The 20,608-nt window shown below is 43.0% G+C and overlaps 1 protein-coding gene across 1 annotated transcript in view; it reads left to right on the top strand.

Annotated features, from left to right (window-relative positions):
* Positions 1-20,260, top strand: part of SYVN1 (synoviolin 1) — a 36,801-nt gene extending 16,541 nt beyond the window's left edge. The window contains exons 9-16 of the mRNA XM_088480021.1: positions 3,192-3,257; positions 4,055-4,171; positions 14,236-14,408; positions 14,550-14,681; positions 15,035-15,157; positions 15,281-15,467; positions 18,981-19,099; positions 19,206-20,260. Of these exons, the coding sequence (XP_088336147.1) occupies positions 3,192-3,257; positions 4,055-4,171; positions 14,236-14,408; positions 14,550-14,681; positions 15,035-15,157; positions 15,281-15,467; positions 18,981-19,099; positions 19,206-19,339 (1,051 nt within the window). The 3' untranslated portion in view covers positions 19,340-20,260. The remainder of the gene's footprint in view (positions 1-3,191; positions 3,258-4,054; positions 4,172-14,235; positions 14,409-14,549; positions 14,682-15,034; positions 15,158-15,280; positions 15,468-18,980; positions 19,100-19,205) is intronic.
* Positions 20,261-20,608: the final 348 nt, after the last annotated feature.

Raw genomic sequence — 20,608 nt, 5'->3', positions numbered from 1 at the left:
ATATGTGTATATATATATGTATATATAATATATTTACACCCTCCTGGAGTTATAGTTCCATTCCTGCCAGTCTACAGCGCCCCGTTTCGGGGGACCTATTATCATTACAGTGGTGCACTTGGTAGCAAACTTGTAAGACGCCCATTCCTGGTATGAATATTTCCTAATAATTGGGAAACAAAAACCTGTGTTTTGTTTAAACTACTGGGGTTATCTCTATTGATATCTCCCTTCTTTACTTGGGATGACCAACTCGTTCTATGTCTAAGTACAGGTAATCTTCTCAGTATCGATTCCGGTACTCCATATTATTGTAGCATATCTCAATAATATGAGCCTAAAGGGCCCTTAGGTACAATTCATATCTGGAAGGCCTAGGACCACCTGCCGATATAGGCAGGGTCAGACCTGGGTTATATTAGACTGGTGGGCATAATACGCACTTCACCATTATAAATATTTCTGTAAGGATACTTAAACTAGCAGACTGTTTTTGGGGTGTAGGTATAATACGGCTATACAGATACACGTCTCTAATGGAACAAGCTCAGGTATAGAGTCCTGCTCTACGACCTTCTTGTCTCAACTAAAAATTTTGCTAGTTTCCACAGTATTTTCTACTGCACATCTCCAGACTGAAGTACGTGCTGTAGAGCAATTGGTCTTAGCCCACTGAAGCTACTCTCTATACCTGTCGTGGCAGGTTGCTGTGTGATCGTAAAGGTCAGTGACATTCTACATAGCGTCCACAGGGCTTCTGGTCGCTCAAAGGTAAGAGCTTACTAATACCTCGGATGATGCTCCTATTTCATGCAACCTGACATTCATAGCTTTATTCTCCCTTACGCACCCTAGCTGCTGTCCTAGCAGCCATCCGCTCTTTTAATCAGTTGGCTCTACACTTTAGAGTTTTCCTAGAGTGTGGGGGCATAATTACAACATTGGATTGGCGGCACTATTCTACTAGAACATAAGTGTGATCCACGCAGGGGACCTGGTTGGGTTCCTGTTCAGTATCGGTTGATATTTTTATCACACTCATATGGTTGTCCTAGTGCTCTGGCCTTGTTGTATGGGATGCTTCCCTATATTGGTAGCTCTTCCTGGGTGGCCTTTGCATTAGGGCTGCTTTACTGCTAGGTTCCTGGTTGTTTTCATACTATGTTCGGGCCAGCAGTTGGTACTGACTACGCACTTCTATCATGTTGGAAGTTGTCTGTTGTTTTCTTTTTAGCGGCAGCATTTCCGTTCCTGTTTTATCCCTGTTTTCATACTGGGTTGTACTTCCGTCTGACCCTCTGAAAGGTATTGTAGTCTCAATCCTCTCTCTCTCTTTCGCCTCGGTCTCATGCCCAGTGGGATCTTCACTCGTTGGAGACTTCTATGGTCTAACCCTTTCACTGGTTAACAACTTTGTTGTAGTTGGACCTCAAGGAAGGTTCGGGGCGACTGTTCAGTCTTGTCTTTTGCCTCCCTGCATACTCTTGTTGGGAGTCTGTGGACAGGATCAGCTCTGTATCTGTGGTTTGGTATTGTTATACTTTTACATATGCGATTATGTCCAGCAGTGCTGGGATTCTGCTGTCTGCAGCTGCCTGTTTAGACTCTAATAAGGTTCTCGAGTTTGTGCTCGTTTACTGCCCTTCTCCTATAGATTCTTGTGGGTCTCTCTGCCACCAACAGTCTGGTTTGGTCTATTTCAGCTGAGATTACAGATTCTTAAGTTTCTCACCTGTGTTTGTTCGCTCAACGGCTGTTCTGTTCCTTTTGACTTGAGCTGTAGTTGTGGAATTTTCTGTGACTGTTTAGTGAGGAGTAGTGTTTGTCTCCTGTGCTACAACACTTGCTCCTCAGCTTACGCTGGGCCTCAGGTTCTTGGCGGTCCCTGTTTCGGTTTGGCCAAGGGATCAGCAAGTTCTCCGCGCTCCCACCCAGGAGGTTGGCTTTGGGACGTCCCCACTGTCTTGAACTCCAGTGTCCCCTAGTGGATGAAGGAGAAAACAGGATTTTGGTACTTACCGATAAATCCCTTTCTCCGATTCCACAGGGGACACTGGACGCCCGCCCAGCGCTGCGTACCTGCCGTTTTGTTTGGTTTCTATAGTTGTGTGACTGCATGTGTTCCCTGCAGTGGGTTCCTCTGTTCTCCTTCAGTCGGTCTTGTTCCGTTCTGTGGTCTTCTCCTTTTCCTCGTTTTTCTGTTGTCCTCCGTCTCCTCTTGGGCTCAGTTCTTAAACTGGGGCTGATGGGGCATAGAGGGGGAGGAACCAGTCACACTTCTAGATTATTTAAAGTGCCAGGCTCTGCTCTACCACCGTCTATACCCCACTGTCTTGAACTCCAGTGTCCCCTGTGGAATCGGAGAAAGGGATTTATCGGTAAGTACCAAAATCCTGTTTTTACAGTTAGTGTTTTCAGTCTGTGCTAGCCAAAATGTACTAACTACTTTCTTTAGGAGGCTTACTAAATTACTATAACAGAATAGAAATAAGCCCACGCTCTATAAATCCCATTTTATACATGGTACCAACTGCATGGCCGTATAAATGGAATTGGTATGAAATGCCGGCAGAAGAGATGCCGCCTGTCAATACACTGACAGCGGCAACCCGATGGTTCAAATTCCAACAGGAGAACAGTAAGTAATGTTCCCTTGTCCTATTTACCCTTAACCCTCCTTTTTGGTACCATCTTACTAACCCCACTAACCCACACCCTTACCCTCCCTGTAAGTGCCTAAACCAAACCAATTAGTGCCTGAACCTAACCCCACCTGTTTGGAGCCTAACCCCTAACCTCCCCCCTCCCGCAGCCTAACCTAACCCCCCACCCCACGACTGATGCTTACCTTGCCCCAGTCTTCATACGATAGGGCTGCCGGGATTTCGGCATCTGCATTCCCAGTCATGTCAGAATTCAGGTGCCAGTGTTAGGGATAGGAATTCCGGCGCTGGGATTTCAGCAGCCTGCATCCCGATCGTTGGGATATTAACTAGATCCCGTATAAATACCCTATATGAATATAAAACAAGACAGCTGTTGCCTTTATTATTGCAGGAATTAAGGATGTGACCTACAAGCATAAATGTTTTGATCAGAATATGAGCTAATACTTACATTTTTTTATGTATACACAAGAAATCATTGGGAAGGTGCTCCATTATAATTAGATTTTTTTTTCTCTCTTCCAGGCAGTTCAAGAAGGCAGTGACCGATGCGATCATGTCGAGGAGGGCAATCCGCAATATGAACACACTGTAAGTAATGGTTGTGAGGATGGTGAAATAAAATAAACACTACAGGAGAAGGAAACACATGTCAATCATCACAAATACATGAAATCTTGCAGATGGCTGTTTTGTGATGTGTAACCGTTGCTTCCTCATGGCAGGCAGAAGCTGTTATTCTGTGTGCTGGGGCAATATTCAGCAGCATGCAGTCTAGCACTGCACTAGGTATTAGCTCTGTGGCTCATTCTCGTAATATCTTTAAATTATAACAGGCACCTCCACTGTTACTAGGTGACCGATCTACTATTAAAGGAAATATTTTACATTTCTAAAATTAAATCAAAATCTGTTATTTAACACTTTAAGCACTGGATATGCAAAATGTAACCACTTCCCAAAGTAAAGTTACCCCAAGTTCTCTCTGCCAAACACTTGCTATAAAAATATAAATCTATATCTATGTAGAATATTTAAAATACATGTGATGCCCGGATGAACGACGACAAGCAGGAAAAAGGTTCATTGTATTATGGAAAGATAGAACCCTTTACAGGGAACTCCCAATTTCATCAGTAATGTGTCTAATTCTGTATATTATCTATGAATCCTTATGGCTACAGAGAGTTCCCTAGATGACCATAAAATCTAAACCATAAACCCAAATTCTGATGTCCCATATTGACTGGTGAAGAAACCATTACCCCAAAGACATTATGTTCTTGTCTCTTTGCCAATTATAGTTCTGTATTTGTGGATGTAGATTATATGGTTGCTATTTACTAAAACATAAAGCACAATCTAACCTCTTCATATGCCACCCCTAGGTATCCAGATGCCACACCAGAGGAACTCCAGGCCATGGACAATGTGTGTATCATCTGCAGAGAGGAGATGGTGACAGGAGCCAAGAGACTGCCATGTAACCACATATTCCACACTAGGTTAGTTTCCTTCACTATATGATAAAAAGCAATGTCATACATTTCATATCTGTTAGGACTTATATTCATTTGGCTGCGCAATAACCTTTTATCTGTTTCGTGTAAGTTAGACAATGAAATCACATTGCTATGGTAGTGTGCGAACATTGTCTAAATACAATGGTAATACACTTATGTGCCAGAAAAACAGCGGTCTAGTAACGTGTAGGTCCTCTTTTCCATATGATTACAGAAGAATCACGATGGGGCATGAACTCCAAGAGCTCACTGAAATTGTGTGTGTATAGTGTACACCATGCTTCTAAAATAATGGTCCACAATTCCCAATATTTGCCGGCCGTGGAATCTTACCATTGATGGCATGTTTAACTGCATCCCACTTGTGTTCTGTGTTCAGTTCTGGCGAACGAGGGGGGGCCAAATCATGATGCCAAACTCGGAGGAATGCTCCTCCAGCCATAATCTGGTGCCTATGGAAGGGTGAGGGTGGCGCAGTGTTGTGCTGAAAGAGCCCCCTCCCGTCTGAGTGAATGCATGACTTGAACAGGTACAAATGACCCATGAGGATAGTTATGTAGAGTCCACCGGTCAGCTCTGTCTGCAGATGTATCAGGGGTCCTAATGCTTGTCACCTAAAAACACCCCACACCATTACAGAGCCACTGTCCTTTGTTGGCATGCTGGGTCCATTGCAGTGGCACCGCTAGAGAGAGGAGGGGGCCCGCACTGAGTCTGCACACGGGCCCCCTCCTCTCTTAAAACGCCCCTGATACTTCAATTGTGGAAGATACCATTTAATGCATGGGTCTGGTGGCATGTACTGGGAATGGAAGCGACTGTCTCTAGCACATGAGTGTATATCCTTATCATCATCAGCCATGTAGTCATGTCAATCCAGTTGCTTTTTTATGGTTCAAAGGGGCAGCTATATATGGCTACATGACATCATAACTGAAAATGAAACCATAACACACAGGATAGCTGAGCAGGTGCAGAGAGCTCAGTGACCACACTTAAGCTGCCCATCCACTAGGCGATTAAACCTAGCGATTGCGTGATAACCGTCATTATTGTTCTATCGCTTAGAAATCATCCACAAATTGTGCAGTAAAATGCCCTAAATGACCAGTGATGCGCGATCCCGCCGGTCGTTTGCGTCGTGCTGTTTTGCCCGTCAATTAGTCGTTATTGGACATCAGTTATCGTTCCATCGTTCATGCATCGGTGCACATTTTCAAAACCCCAACGACATATATAGATTTAAATATTTCAGCCCTCTTTTATTAACAACTGCTTTGAAAATCGTTGGTCTGTGGTCTTTGGTCGTTTTGTGCAATCGTTCACAAATCGTTAAAGCACATGAACGATAACGATCATCAGGAATTGATGAACGATTTGTGAAGATCTTTTGATCTTACAGGGACAAGTCTGCTAGTGGATGGGCAGCATAAGGGGTATATTTACTTACGTGCGGGTTTTTAGAAGTGAATAATTTAGCACCATCTACAACAGGGAAGTGGGGAGCCTCAAGCCTGGGGGCCATATAAGGCACCCGGAATCATTTGGTCAGGCTCTCAGAGCTTTATTCTGCTAGCCTCATCTCTATAGCAGAATAAAGCTGAGGGCCTGACCAAATGATTCCGGGTGCCTTAGTCGGCCCCCAGGCCTGAGGCTCCCCACTTCCCTAGAATGGCACCCTGCAGCTAGAATCTATGCAGCAGTGCCGCCTGGAGCGTCCTTAGGATGCTTCAGATGGTCACACCGCTGCCCTTACAGCTCCCTAGAGCATCCACAGGATGCTCCAGGCATTGCTGTAATCACATGTAATTGTGGCCCCGTCCCCACATGACGTCACACGGAGGGGGCGTGGCCTGCACCGGGCCCGCAAATAATGTTATATACTGTACATCAAAATGGCCCTCGGCAGAAAAAAGGTTCCCCACCCCTGATCTACAAGATAATAGGTAGAATCTAACTGGTTGCAATGGGCAAAAAGTTAACTTCTAAATATTTGCACTGTAGTAAATATACCCCTCAGTGTATTTTCTTATAATGAGAGCTCTGTGATCAGACTATTCAGCTGGTCTCCAGAGTGACAGTCATGTGACCACTCTCCATGCTGATTCTTCTTCAAAGCCATTTTTGCTTGGAGTAAACAAGAGGGATATATATTGTTTTTGTTTCTTAGCATCTGTAGAGTGTGGAAACAATATATAAAATAACTGCTTCCGCCAAACCCCATAGATATATTGGTACATACCGTTCTTGAGCGACAGAATAGCTTTAAAACTGTGATACATTTTTATATTCTCTTGCGTCTTCTCTCCCTATTTTTATTTTTTGAATTTGTATATTTTCCATTTGTTTACTTTAGTTATTAGAATGGAGGGATTTTTAGACCTTTTTATCTTGGGTTACTTGTATTTAGTTTTTAATTGTTACAATTATTAAGTTTTCTTTTATACATCTACAGTAACAATGTATGTTTATTTTATTCTTCAAAGAGGATCCCAGTAGTCACTACATGACATGGCCACACCCCCATGCTTTGTCACGCCCCCTCTAATACCTGTGCCCCATCAGTTTCTTGGTGGCCTTGGTGGGATGTAATTAGCTTCATATACTGCAGTGACTTTGACAGATCTTTTGTATCGGTTTTTAGTTTTGCAGCTTTGAATAGTGCTGTGTAGATCTGTCAGCTGCCAATTGTTACCATTTCAGTTATACCATGAAATCACAGCAGCATATTAGTTTATTGAAATAGGATCTTTTTTTTTTTTTTTTTTTTTTCACACAAAATTTCTTAATTTCACACTGATTAACATAGGACTTTTAAAATGGGTTTTGTTTTTTGTGGGGTTTTTTTTCCCTGTACCCACTAAATGTAATTGACTCTTTTTTTTTATTTTTTTTATTACTTTACTAGTAAATAGATCCGGCATATGCCTGCTCATCTCACCCTGCTCTCTCCTGCCCTGTTCCCTCTCTATCTACTGCTCTGCCAGCCTTTCTGCTTCACTGTCCGCCCATTGTATTCACAGTAGGATCAGCTGGCCTAAAATGTGCAGTTGAACAATCGAGGGGAGACCCTCACTATTGGGGTCCCGACGCCAAGATTTACAACCAGCCTTTGGCCAGTGAGCACCAGGGCTTGGTTTCCCTATGGTAAAATGCAAAATTGGATGCAGGCCACCCTCCTCCTAATGCCAATCGCACTAGGGTGTCTACCTGCATACCATGCCAGTGGGTTCGGGATGATAGTGTATACAAATAAAATATTATAACCCTTGTCCTTGGCGAGCTACAAGTCACTGCATGGCCAGGAACCAAAAATGGATGCTGTCATTTGGAGGACTATAAGGGTCAGTTTTCCATGGGAACTGTAGTTAACCAAGTAAACATATAAAGAAAGAATGGACCCCAGTTTTATTTTTAAAATAGCCATAAGCAAAACGTTTTATAAATAAACACACATGGGTCAATCCAGTTAGGTGCAAGTTTGTTTTATGAAACTCGCAAACATCGCACGAATGTGCACTGCTGAGAAATGCGATATCCAATAAGAAATGCCTATTCTCGATACTCATGGCGAGGGTGTGCTAATTTTCTACATGTGACTTTGGAGAAGGACACGAAAAAGTGGGAAAACCATCCTGGAACCCAAAAAAGCAACAACTTTGTTAGCAGAATGATATAGAAGGCTGTTAGTTGGCATAAGGAAAGTACTGGAGGTTTTTAAACAGTGTCAAATGGCTGATTGTTTTGCATTTTGTTTTTTTTTGTTTTTTTAAAGAGAACTTTTTTTCCTTTTAATCGCAAACGAATTAAACAAAACATGCAAAAAAAAAATAGAAAAAAGGTGATTTTGTGGTTATTTGAGGCCACTTTAAACCTCTTTTAAAAAAATTGCAATATTTTTCATTTGAAATTTAATTAAATTTGGGTGCCTAAACTAACACAAGGGTATGGGGTAATTTTGAGGCTATTTTTTTTAACACCCAAAAAATTACGTAATTATTGAGCCAATTAAACTAATTGAAAACTTCCAAATGCCTAATTAGTCATTAGGGGGATGACCAAGGGGTTCTGCACTGTGTCCCCAAATTTTTCCCTCCAAAGTAAAGATTTTTCCCACCCTCGGGGCTGCGCACAAAAATCTCACCTTTTTTCTGGAAAAGCAATGTGAGCTTGGGATTGGATTGCATCTGCAATTTTCAGTGATCGTTTGATGTGAAAACCGCTCGCACAAGCCAACTTTCACCTAATCAGATTGACCCCATACAGTCTTTCAGTCATCTTTTATTATACACCTACCTTCTCATTTGTCCTGAAGTAGTCCATGGGGATATTTAAAAGAAAACGCAACATGACTACTTTAAGAGTACCCAAAATAATGAGAATAGTGAAGCTGGGACTATTTCCATGTAATTAACAGTGTGCCTATTCTTACCATGGTGCTTTCCCATGTCTTGACAGCAAGTAGCTGTCAGAAGGCTCCATTTTAAGTATAGGGCTTTAAGCAACAGGAACATACTTATGCTATCGATTATCATTTGCTACGATACACTGCAACTTGCGTTTAGTTGGAACGATAATTGTGCAGTGAATGGTTAATTTACATTCTGATTCCTTCCCATAATCAACAATACATCCAGTCCTATTCTCTACCAGTTGATTTTCATTTTATTTACTAACTTTCTCCATTATCAATGTGTCATTTTTATAACCTCTTTTCTTATGTTACATTAACTTTATTTGTTCCCAACGTGCCCAAAGCACAACAGTTTCTCTTTTTATGCGTGGCAACTGCCCCAGTGGTAATAGCATTTTCTATTTGTCCTAGATCTTGTCCTAGATGTTGATCCAGCGACATATTAGGTGGTTTCCCTCATATAATAATTCACCTGCCTGCTGTCCATATACAGATTTATATATGCAAGCTATTTCATGTTGGGATGGGGTAAAATAATGTTTTAATTTTCACTATTTTTGTCATGAATACCAAAAAAGTGTCATATCCTCCTTCCTTTTTTTTTTTTTTAAAGCATGTGTTTATAGTCATAGTGGAAAACTGACACTGCGTCCATCCCACGCTTTCTTCCGTTTAGAAAAAAACTCTATCCCAAAACCTTCCTCTTCTGATGGTGTCCAGCAGACCTACTGAGAGCTCACCACCTTATTGCAGGTGTGTGATACAAAAGGCTAACAATAAACAGGTCGAAGTAAAAAAAAACATCGACAAAGAAATAGCCGATACATGTGTTGTTGTTTTTTTTTTTTTTTCTAACCCTAATCTTCACCCTCACCCATCCCTTGGTTCCTAATCGTCCCTCCTATTGCCTAAACCTAACCATCAAGTTAGTGCCTAACCCTAAAAATAATAATAAAAAGAAAACCGTGGCGATAATTTATGTGGGGACCTTTGTCATATCGACTTTCTTCCAAGTCCATTTTGATGTCGACCAAATCATTGAGATTTCATTGTCAACCTTTTCTGTGGAACCCTATTGCAGGCAGAGTACTCATCATTAATGACTTTAGGAAAGGGGTCGTTAAATCTGGAAAACAAACAAATACCTCTTTTTACCAACTCTTGACAACCTTTAAGGAAATATGCTTGGGTCAGAGACTCAACATCTAGTATCTGTCATATCATCTGATTTATAAACTGAAGGCAAGATGGCACTGCTTTCCTGTGTCCTATATCTCCATTGGTCAGTTGCTGGAGGCATGTCAGGTGATGCACTTGACCACCCATAATACCCTTATATTAGGTCTTCTTATAATAATACGATTAGGTCTTCTTTATAATAATACGTAAAGTCACTGGCTCTTTTCTTCTGGAGATCCTGCATTCCCACTGATTAATCAGTATACCATCTAGTAGGTGACACAGAAGTCCCTTCTGTATCATCTAAATGGTGACCTGTCCTCCTGCTAGTACACTGGGAATTTTCGGAAGCTTGTTCACCTTGTGGAAGTACTGTTATATTGTTACATAAATCTCATAACAAAGAACACTCCTACAGGACTAAAAAAAGAAATTCCTATTTGTCCTGAAACAACTATGTAAAGTGTATTTTGGCACACAACTACTTTAAAGAGTTATTTTCAGTTTAACCAATACCTCCCAAAATTGTGAAATTAGCTCCTTTCATTAATGGGTTAAATGTGTAATCCTCATTTGCCGGATATCTTGGTAAACAGTACAGGTTTCTTTGCTAAGCTGTAAACACTGCAGTTGTTGAGACTACATAGCTGAGCATGAACTCACTGGCTGGCAATTATACAACAGCTGGAGAGCTGTTCAAAGAATAAGGTTTTATATTACTCCAAATAAAAGCTATTACCATGCAGTTATATAAAATGCCTTTCCTTTTACTTGTTCAGTATAGAATAATTGAGAGTTAACAAGAAGTGTACATGTTTAAAAAACAATTCCTTTGGGTAGTGTAATATATGATGTTTCTCTCCTATGCTGGCATCTCCTCATACATCATGGCTTTTAATGCTGAGATCCTTAGCATGGTCATTAATCCTTATGCTTTCCATACACCTTGAAATAAAACTTGCCATCAGACAGGCAGACCAAATATCTGACATTGCCACTGTCATATAATTGGTCTGTGTTCCTTGGTGAGTATATCCACGGTCAGACCCAAGGAGCATTTATCACATCTTTGTGGCATGATGAAAGTTTCTCATGCCCGACAGAGCAATAATTACTGCGTATGAGAGGGAGATGGTTGGGGCAGGGCTGGGTATATGTGTGTGAGAGGTAGGTGGCTGGGTATGTGTGTGAGAGGTAGGTGGCTGGGGCAGGGCAGGGTATGTGTGTGTGTGAGAGGAAGGTGGCTGGGGCAGGGTTGGTATATGTGTATGAGGTAGGTGGTTGGGCAGGGCTAGGGTATATGTGTGTGAGAGGTAGGTGGCTGGGGCAGGGCAGGGTATGTGTGTGTGAGAGGAAGGTGGCTGGGACAGGGTTGGTATATGTGTATGAGGTAGGTGGTTGGGCAGGGCTAGGGTATATATGTGTGTGTGTGTGAGAGGGAGGTGGCTGGGGCAGGGCTGGTATATATGTGTGTGAGAGGGAGATGGTTGGGGCAGGGCTGGGTATATGTGTGTGAGAGGTAGGTGGCTGGGGCAGGGCTGGGTATAGTTGTATGAAAGGGAGATTGCAGGGGTATATGTGTGTGAGAGGGAGGTGGTTGGGGTATATGTGTGTGAGAGGTAGGTGGCTGGGGCAGGGCTGGTATATGTGTATGAGAGGGAGGTGGTTGGGGTATATGTGTGTGAGAGGGAGGTGGCTGGGGCAGGGCTGGTATATGTAAATGAGAGGGAGATGGTTGGGGCAGGGCTGGGTATAGTTGTATGAAAGGGAGATGGCTGGGGTATATGTGTGTGAGAGGGAGGTGGCTGGGGCAGGGCTGGTATATGTGTGTGAGAGGTAGGTGGCTGGGCAGGGCAGGGTATATGTGTGTGAGAGGTAGGTGGTTGGGGCAGGGATAGGGTATATATGTGTGTGAGAGGGAGGTGGTTGGGGCAGGGCTGGGTATATGTGTGTGTATGAGAGGGAGATGGTTGGGGCAGGGCTGGGTATAGTTGTATGAAAGGGAGATGGCTGGAGTATATGTGTGTGAGAGGGAGGTGGCTGGGGCAGGGCAGGGTATATGTGTGTGAGAGGGAGGTGGTTGGGGCAGGGCTAGGGTATATATGTGTGTGAGAGGTAGGTGGTTGGGGCAGAGCTAGGGTATATATGTGTGTGAGAGGGAGGTGGTTGGGGCAGGGCTGGTATATGTGTGTGAGAGGGAGGTGGTTGGGGCAGGGCTGGGTATATGTGTGTGAGAGGGAGGTGGTTGGGGCAGGGCTGGGTATATGTGTGTGAGAGGGAGGTGGCTGGGGCAAGGCTGGTATATGCGTATGAGAGGGAGGTGGTTGGGGCAGGGCTGGGAATATGTGTGTGAGAGGGAGGTGGTTGGGGTATATGTGTGTGTGAGGTGGATCATAGTGAGGTAGCTGAGGCAAGGTTAGGGTATAATATAGTTTATATAATAGATTGATATGTTCTAACACCCACTCCCACAGCCCATACTTTGACAATTTTTTTCTTTTTAAAAAAACTAGTTTACGTACCAATTGATGCCCCATCCCCATTGTAGCTCCACCAACGTTATCCACAGCTCCATGCCCAGGAGGACACTGCCTATTTTGTCAGTCCCGGGCCCCACAATTTCTGATGGCAGCCCTGCTATATGGTGTGCACTACGTATTATGTACATGGTTTATGAATCTGTTGCTCCCTGCAGTCATTTTGGTTGAAGTTCCATCCCATTCAGCATTGTATTATGTATAACTTAGCATTTAAAGTCAATAATCATTATGGAAAACATGCTGTCAGTACACATTGGCAGCTTCTCTAATTGTAAAAGAACCAACTATCTCAAGCAGCAATAATTTTCCTTCCTGTGATTGAAAAACATGTAATTGTCTCCTGACATTACACCAGTGAAGTGCAGGGTCCTATGGGGCTCATGCTGTGCTGGGCTTACTGTAAAATTCTTTGGGTGTGGTATAAAACATAGGGGTCTATTTACTAAGCAGTGTTAGGAGACAGAGTGAAAAGTGATAAGGTGGCAGTCAATCGGCTCCCAACTGTCACCTCACAGGCTGTGTTTGAGAAATGACAGTTGGGAGCTGATTGGCTGGCACCTTATCACTTTCTTACCACTTTTCACTCTGTCTCCTAACACTGCTTAGTAAATAGGACCCATAGACAGTTAAAAGGTTGACAATGTCTAGATAGACACCAGATGTTAGATAGGCAATAGGTCGATGAAGACTAGGTCGACATGGGCAATGGTTGACCTGAAAATAGTCAACACACAAGTGGTTGACACTTTTTTTTTTGTTTGTTTGTTTTCTAACCCTAATCTTCACCCTTAACCTCCCCTTGGTGCCTAACCCTAATCGTCAAGGTAGGTGCCTGACCCTAACCGTCCCTTCTAGTGCCTAACCCTCCAGTAAGTGCCTAACCCTAGCCGTCGGGTAAGTGCCTGACCCTCAAAAAAACTTAACAATCATGTTTCAACCTTTTGCACCTGTCGACCTATTGCCTGTTTAACATCTGGAGTCTATCTAGACGCTGTTGATCTTTTAACTGTCTGTAGTTGGGATACCAAATGTATTAAATTTGTCCTGCACATGCACAGTGCACCCTTATGTCTGTTTGCAGATCTGATGCTTGCAGAGAGAGAGCTGGGGAGGGAATGGGCATGAAAACACATAGATAACACACTAAGGCTGTATCTGCATAGTTACGAACTGAGGCAAACAAGCACAGCGCTGCATATGCTAGTGTCAGTAGCGGTATCCGCTTGTGGGAATACGCACTAGTGGTGGTGGTGATGATAATAATGACAATGACAACTGTCACCAGCACTAGCTAGTTGCTGCTGATTGCGGAGTTACCTCCAGAACCTTTCATTATTGCTCATACATGCCTTTATATAAATCTGGGCGTATTTTAGAATTAATTTTTGCTACTTTTATTTGTACACGAGAAGAAAGACTAAACCTGCTATATTATAAAGGGTTTTTATTTAAATATAACCTAAAGGCCAATACGTTTATTGCTATCAAACTAAAGAAAATAACTTTGATTTTCTTTGATGTGGATGGGTAAGTGTATCTGATGTATGACTGATGTAAACCTGGCGCATAGTCTACTGGGGCAAAGCTAGATGTATCTTTAGATACCTCTGTCTCCGTATACAGTATGAGCTATTTTTAAGTGCAGCTTTTTAGAGCAAACTACTCATCGTGAGCCCCTATGTGAGGAAAACCAAATGCGGGATATCTGCACTGATATCTATGTAAGTCTCTATTACATGCCTTTAGAAAGATACTGTGTGTTTCTTTTTTTTTGGGGGGGGGGGGGTTGTGTTGTGGTGGTGGATTAATTTGAGGGTCTGGGTGGGCCATCTCGAACAGGCTGACTTGTTATATGGCTGGTTTCTGGTCTCTTTACATAATACTGATTCCAATACAATTATTCCTCTTCCAAGCTGCCTGCGTTCCTGGTTTCAAAGACAACAGACATGTCCCACTTGCCGTATGGATGTACTCAGAGCCTCTCTCCCCACCCAGACACAGGTGCATGCAGATCAGCCTGATCCTGCCCAGCAGCCACATGTGGCTCCCGCACAACAGACTCCAATTATTCCTCCACAGCCCAACTGTAAGTTAAACCACCATGTGTTCGTATACTATGTATATTCGGCATTTATTTTAGGTCTTGCTACGAATAGACTACATATTAATGAAATACTGTAGCTATATCAGTGATTTTCACTCTGATTCCCTGTTCGCTCCCATTTAGTTCCTCCTGGGATTCTTCCTCCTTTTCCTCCTGGGATGTTTCCACTTTGGCCTCCCTTGGGTCCTTTTCCTCCTGTTCCTGGGGCTCCTGGAGCCAATGCTCCTGAAGAAGCCAATGCAGGACCCTCCACTGGTAAGAATCTTCCTTGTATATCCTCCTTTCCAATGTGGACATAGGCAGGAAGTGTATTTAAATAAACATATATTTATTTAGAAGTATTTAATAATGTTTCTCTAGTTATTAAACGTAGTGGTTTGGTTTATATTGAATGAACAGAATATGAATTTATACTTTATTTAAAATGCGACTGGATACTTAACATAGTGGAAGCTGCTGACTACAACATAGTTTCTTTCTGGAAACACGTGAAAGCTTGTATTATGTGTGATAAGTAACAATTGCATTCATTCATAAACATCTACATTCCCTTTAATTACATTCCATGGTAATTGATAACGTCTATTATCATAATACGATTTTTCCAGCATCTGCACCAAGACCTGGCGATGGTTCCAGTGCTGGTGGTACAGATTCATCTGCCGGAACATCTCTACCAGGCTTTCCTTTTCCACCTCCATTTTTGGGAATGCCAATTTTCCCACCATTTGGTAAGTTATAATGGCCTGAACAGCCTGTGATACCAACCTCCTAGGCTTCCTTCTTGGTAACGGAGCAGTTGCAAATATTCACGAACATTGATGGCTTTTGTCTTACATTATATTTGTCCTTAGGCTTGCCACCGATGCCGATGCCTCCTGCCGGCTTTGCCGGTTTAACAGATGAGGAGCTAAGAGCAATGGAAGGTCATGAGAGACAGAATCTGGAAGCCAGGCTACAATGTCTTCAAAATATCCATACTCTTTTAGACGCTGCCATGTTACAGATTAACCAGTACCTGACCGTGTTGGCGAACATTGGGTGAGAGTTCCTTTAAAGCCTTTTCCACTGTGCTCCATTGTACACTTTGCCTGAAGTATGATGCAGGTTCACTTGTGTGAAAGTGATTATGGTATACATGGGTGGCAACATCATGAAATTGTTACTAAAGAGAGATTTACTTTACTTACCATTGTGTATTAACATTTTAAATCTATTTCTTTTGATGGCCTGTGTGTGTGTGTATATGTATACAGACTCTTCCCACTCTGGGGGTTTTGAGGTTTGCTTTGTTGAAGAGCTGCTTTCACTCTCTCTGGGTTGCCTCAGAGTTTTGATGTATTCTCCCAATCCCTGTTCTCGTATATGGACCTACAACCCCTCTCCTTGCCTGAGAATATTGCTGGCATTTTTCATTGCCTCCAGTGTGAGTCTGTCATCGTCCCAGCAGTTCCTCTTGTGATTTGGCATGCGAGGATCATTAGACAGCATATGGAGGGGGGGCAGTGGCTTTGAATATTTGTCCATTCTTCACAAAGTATTTATCAATGTGGAGGCTGCATCTTCCTGTGTTTTCTTGTAGCTTCCAAAAATCAACCCCTTCATTCTTTTCAGCTGTTACCTTAGCTGCAGTAGCTACTGTCCTGTGGCTAGCTACAATTTTAAGGAAGTATCTGTGCCCTATATGTATCATAGATTAGCAGCAAGCAATCACTTCACTACTAGCAATTTGTTAGTGTGAATGCACTACTATGACCATTTACAATATGTGAGTAGTGCTTGTTGTGTTATCCTAGCTTAACTGTCTCCAGTGATCACGCTGAGCAAAAAACAAATGTGGGTCCCATGGACCCCTCACTTTACAAAATTGGATTCCTACTCTATAGTTTCTGGGTCCCATCACAATTTATGTTTTGCAGCTCCCCAAATGCCATCAGATCACACCCCACCTACACATCCTCTACACCACAGGTTCTCAAACTCTGTCCTCAGGACAGCAAACAGTGCATGTTTTCCAGATCTCCTCACAGAATCACAAGCAAAATACTTAGCTCCACCTGTGGATCTTTTAAAATGTGTCAGTGAGTAATGAATACACCTGTGCACCTGCTGGGTGACCTGGAAAACATGACCTGTGTGGGGTCCTGAGGACTGAGTTTGAGAACTATGGAAAGTCAGTGATGTTTTAACTCCAGGTAATGCATATAAATATATTGCCTTGATCTCACATAGCCAACAGGTGCAGTGCTGGGGGCAGAGATGGGGCTAAGGGCAGGCAGCAGTTGGGACAGTGGTGGGGGCAGGTGGCAGCTAGGGCAGTGCTGAAAACGGGCAACAGTTGGGGTAGAGGTTGAGGTAGGGAGAAGTTGGAGTAGAGGGGGGTAAGGGCATGCAGTGCTGAGGTTAGGAAGAGGGTAAGTGCAGAGAGCAGTTGAGACAGAGCTGGGGGGCAAGGAGGGAGCTAGGGCAGGCTGCACTGGGGTAGGTTGGAGGTAAGGGTAGATGGCAGCTGGGGCAGTACTGGGGAGCAAGGAGGGGGTTAGGGGCAGGCAGTACTAGGGGTAGGGCGGCGGTAAGGGTAGATAGCAGTACAGGGGATGAGGAGCGGGGTGGGGGAAGGCAGTACTAGGTGTGGGGCTAAAGCTAGATAGCAGCTGGGATAGTACTAGGGGAAAGGAAACTGTTAGGGTCAGGATAGCAGCTGGGGCAGTACTGGAGGTAGGGAGGGGGTAAGGGTAGATAGCAGTTGGGGCAGTGGTTACCTCATTCCTGCAAGGTCACTGTTGTCCACGTCTAGCTTGAGCTGCATCACCAGCTTGTCCATCAGCAGCCAGATATAGACCTCTAGCTCCTTTCTGTCTCGGGCAGTGTCCACATCCCCTGCCTCCTGCATACAGAGAGCTGGCTGAAGGAGTTGAGGATGAAGCGCAGGCTGCTGGAGGGGCCACCACCAACACTGCTGCTGCAGCCCGATGCAAAGGCGAGAGTGTGCTGGCTAAATTTAAATTGCAGAGTGGCACGCTCGCGGGCAGGGAGGGAAGAACTTGCGCCTCGGGCAGCGATTGGATGAGGAGACGCTGCCGGCGGCGGTTGGTTGGGGAGGCTCTGCCGGCGCTGGTTGGTTGGGGAGACGCTGAGAATGTTATTGGCTGCTGTGGCACACACACAGCTCGTCCTGCAGAAACTGGTAATTTTTTGAAAACTAGGTCGCTCACTGCCTGTAGCGCGTAAAAACATATGCTACTAGCTCCACTACTTGAGCTGAATGTGGAGGACCCAGTGGTTTAGCCTCCAAAACTTCCGTATCTGAGACCACAGCGTACCCTGAGCATAGTTCACCTGTATCTGGCCACCTCAAGGAACTGCCATCAGTGTACAGAGTTATGTCTGGCCTGATGGTGAAATTTTGTTGCAAAAAACTTTCGCAATCATGGGCTTGTGGGTCTACGCCGTAGTCAAGGTCCCTGTTCTCATGAACGTCATGCAAGGTTAGACCATCACAAATGTGGGTGTTTATCTCCTCGCTAATTGAAGATGTCAGTCTTCTGTTCCAACATTTCAAATATATTGACTTTTGTGTCAATTTTTTTCCCTGCACATCCTGCTGATACTCTATACGTCCCTACTACTTTTCCTGATATGTTAAAAGCACTGATGGACATGCTAAATACTTCTAAACTCTTCCCTTACCCTATCAGTGACCCATGCTTAGCTTCCAAGGTTGATAGATTTGTGGAGTTGCAGATTAGAAGTCATAATATTTACTTGGTACCAGTAGAACAAGCTAATGCATATACTATATTATTACCCCTGAGTGAATTTGGCTAATTTAGCACTATTCCTGTAAATGCACCATTCCTATAGAGGATTGCTCTCCTTTCTGCCATCCAAGGGATCGGAAAGAATGAGCATATGATCCTTTCATATGCAACTACAGTATGTCTAGCCTGCTGCAGTGACTTCAGGACTGTCCCCCACCACTGAAGATGGCTTTCATTAGTGTGACTCTTCCCCTGAAGCACATACAGAGGAGATACAGAATACACTAGTAGCAGAGTCTTTTTGTATAGGATATGTCCATCATTTTTATGTAACTTTCAGACCAAATATGGTCATAATTATAGAGCAGTCGCTCTGTCACTTTTCTGTCTTCCAGAAATAGTCTGGTCTCCTTGCCCTCTGCAAGTTCTCTATTTGAACATAATAACTCTTGATAAATGTTATAGATTAGATTTCAGCCAATGCCATCCAGTCCCTGGCTATCACATATGAAGTTCCTTTTAACCCTTTTTGTGACCGGTAAAATGCCAACAAATGAAATAACAGACTGGGGGTATCGGGAGAATTCCCAGAATGCCAGTAATTCTCAAAAAAAAATGGTACAAAGGGCATCAGTTGCAGGCTCCTGCTTAACTTTCCAGCACTATTATTACTTCATATACTTTGAAAGAGTAAGGTATTGATTACAGATATATATAAAAATAAAAACAAGTCATACTGTATCTTTGCATTCCCTTTTTATTTTATAATATTTGTTTTTCTTCCATTCAACAGACCCCCCCGCCCTTCCGTACCCACCACACAGTCCCCATTAGTTACCACAGATGACCCTTCCCCTGATCAACCAGAAGAAGCTCAGACTGATGCTGATGCTGGGTCTTCACTCCAGTCAGGTACATCCCTCATGTTAAACTGATTTGTATTTTATCTGATTTTGACACAATCCAAAATTACAATTTAAACAGGACATATATTGATTTGTGTTTTGGTCCCCAACAGTTTCCCCCATATCTACAAATGAAGAGATTGTAAATGGCGCTGAAGGTGGCGCTCTGTCAGAAGAACCAAACGCCGCAGAGCTGCGAAGACGTAGACTACAAAAACTTGAAACTGGATCCCCCGAAGCTCACTGAGGCTTCATTCCTGGCCAGACTTGCACAGAAATAAATGTGTATGGGAAGGAAAATGAGCTTCTATTGGACTATTAAAAGCCAGGCAAAAGTTAAGCTGGACTTCTTAAATATATATATATTTTTTAAGGACACAATATGAGCTCTTCATGCAAATACTTGTTAAATGAGGGAAAATTGGTGACCTCATTAATTGTGTTGGACTTGTTACAGTAAAATTAAACATTGGACCGCTCTATTTTAGTTTTATGAAATTTAATTTTAATTGTAAACCTTGTTTTATCTGAACATTTTTATTGATATTTTACTGACTTAAATGAAAATTACCTGGAAAAAAATTAAGAGTTGAATGTATTTTGAGGATCACCGTGATTTCATGTATGCACCCAGAGCATTTGTCCATCTTTTATTTCAGTTTTCGAGAGGCATGTTTCAGTTGAATAAGTCATGAATGAGCATACAGATGAAGTATAAATTGCTGGAACCATGCACTATACAATTAGTGGAATTCAATATAAATGTGTATATAATATTAGTAGGTGGTTCATCATGTCACTTTGCTCATTTTAAGCCTCAGGGACTGACAACCAAGGGCATTGATACAAGGTCTCTTGATGTCCAAAACATGTAGTCCAGCTTTAAGCACTGTCCAACTGGTGGCCTGCAGACCACGCTGTCCCTACATTCCATCATTGCACTGACTGTTCTGTCTCCATTCTTGCTTTAATTGATGTTAAATTCATATAGATTCCAAAATGTTTTGGTATAAAACAGCTTCGCTTTCACCACACAAGATCACAGTGGTTCATTGGCTAAAGCCACCTTTTGATCCACTGGACACAAGCTTCACAAATGTGATTGGATGAAATTGCGGTGGTTCCTCTCCATTGCCTCTCATTTACAGAGCATTCTCACTCAGCTCTGTTAATGTAGTAAGAATGCTAACTAGTACAGTGAATTGAGAAATTAGGACACACAAGTAAAGTAGGTTGCCACAGGACTGTAGGCAAAGTCCTAGCAAAGGGCTGTGTTTCGGCATGAGGCTGAAATTCTGGGCACAGACCTGTACATGGTGGATGGTAGCCTGTGGTGGTTAGGAGTCTGATGCACGTTGGGCTGTAGTGTGTATGGAACTGTCAATAGGGCACAAGGTTGTATGTGGATGGTATAGATTGGTGGGAATAAAATGGTTATGCTAGTAACAGCGCTATAAAGGTGGGCATGGACCTGAACTATGGTTACTGCTAGTGTGATCATAGTGTTGTAAGTGAG

The sequence above is a fragment of the Taudactylus pleione genome, unplaced genomic scaffold (genome assembly GCF_031769625.1).
Source record: "Taudactylus pleione unplaced genomic scaffold, aTauple2 ptg000250l, whole genome shotgun sequence".
NCBI classification, from domain to species: Eukaryota; Metazoa; Chordata; class Amphibia; order Anura; family Myobatrachidae; genus Taudactylus; species Taudactylus pleione.
The sequence above is the reverse complement of the archived record's forward strand: the minus strand, read 5'-3'. Positions and strand labels throughout refer to the sequence as shown.